At 44.5% G+C, this 1,457-nt stretch overlaps 1 protein-coding gene across 1 annotated transcript; it reads right to left on the bottom strand.

Annotated features, from left to right (window-relative positions):
* Window positions 1-52: 52 nt before the first annotated feature.
* LOC111656074 (CYFIP-related Rac1 interactor B-like) lies at window positions 53-1,430 on the bottom strand. Its single transcript, XM_023407651.2, has 3 exons — window positions 1,317-1,430; window positions 620-736; window positions 53-192 (listed from the first exon to the last, which is right to left on the bottom strand). Exons 1-3 carry the CDS (start codon window positions 1,392-1,394, stop codon window positions 109-111), a joined length of 279 nt encoding a protein of 92 aa, XP_023263419.1. The 5' UTR covers window positions 1,395-1,430; the 3' UTR covers window positions 53-108.
* Between the last annotated feature and the right edge of the window lie 27 nt (window positions 1,431-1,457).

Raw genomic sequence — 1,457 nt, 5'->3', positions numbered from 1 at the left:
CACACACACACACACACACACACACACACACACACACACACACACAGTCAGGATGTGCAGGCTGTGATGAAGATGATGATGATGATGCGTTCAGGAACTTGTCAGGACTCACGGTGTTTCCAGCATCACTTTACACACACTGGCCATCGTGCTCAGACAGTCTGTGGTGTTTTCAATGGGAACATCTGGATTCTGCAGCAGGACGGAAAAGTTTCAATCAAAAACAACAAGTGAGAGTCTAATGCACGTTAATGAAGTGGAAGCGCACGTGTCGAATGTTCAGTCGTTATCATTAAGAAACAAAGTGAGCCGCCAACAGCTTTGAGATCTTCAAGAGGAAAAGGTTGAGAGCTGCTGATCTGCAGGAAACGTTCGTGACTTCAGCTTCACAGAAACAATAAGTGTCTGAATGTGACGAGGAACTGCTGACACCTACAGGCCAGGATGTTCATTACACCTCCCATCAATGTTTTCTATTAATACTAACGATGCTCTAACGGATCCAGACGGTTTATGATCTGTGTTTATTGCCACAATGAACGGATGAACTATTAATAAATGAAACACGTGCTGCATAAAAGACAAAAGGAACCAGTGAGTGAAATGAACGTGGACTCACATCTGAGACGAACTTCGACGTGGCGTCACTTAACGTCTTCAGCATCGGCGTGGCGCTCGCGTAAAACAGAGACATCCGATTGGCCAGCTCGTTGTTGACCTCATTCCCTGCGTCGGCCTGAAAAAAAAACAGGTTGCCGTGGAAACCCAGTCGGGAGTTAAAGAGTCAAATGTTGAATATAGTAATAAAAAAAATACATAATTAACATGAAGTTTCAGCTGCATTTACAAAATTCTGTAGGCACATGAAACATGCCAAGACTATTGCAGCCAGACCCTAAACGCAACAGGAAGTCAGCCATTTTGAATTTCCTCTGCAATTTCCAGACTTTGTGATTTATGGGCGTCGTACTTTAACGAACTCCTTCAAAACAATTCATCAGATCAGCATCATATTTGGTCCGTTTCATCTTTAACCTTCGTGCCGGCGAATTTCAATGTTTCGCCATGAAACAGGAAGTTGTTATAACTATAATATATATACTGTCCAATCTGCCGCACACTTCACATGTTTGATGACAGGCCCAGACTGAAGACATCTGCATGTTAATATGACGTCATACTCATAACGCCACCTACTGAAAACAGGAAGTACCCCTAGAGTAACAATCATCTGCTTTACACCTCATACACAGGAGCATGATGCACGTTGGCTGCATCACTTTTCTCTTATTCTATGTTCTACTGCTGAATCTTACAGACAGGTTGTTGATCCGCATGCGGCTGATGGTGCGGCGGTAGTAGCTGAAGTCGTTCTGGATGGCGGGGTTGGTCATCTGAAACAAAGACGACAGATCAGAGAGCGGACACGTGAGGAGGAGGAGGAGGAGGAGGAGGAG

Source organism: Seriola lalandi, unplaced genomic scaffold, assembly GCF_002814215.2.
Source record: "Seriola lalandi dorsalis isolate HSWRI2012SDOR001 ecotype SW California unplaced genomic scaffold, Sedor1 jcf7180001975967, whole genome shotgun sequence".
Classification (NCBI taxonomy): domain Eukaryota; kingdom Metazoa; phylum Chordata; class Actinopteri; order Carangiformes; family Carangidae; genus Seriola; species Seriola lalandi.
This window is presented reverse-complemented; position numbering and strand designations above follow the sequence as displayed.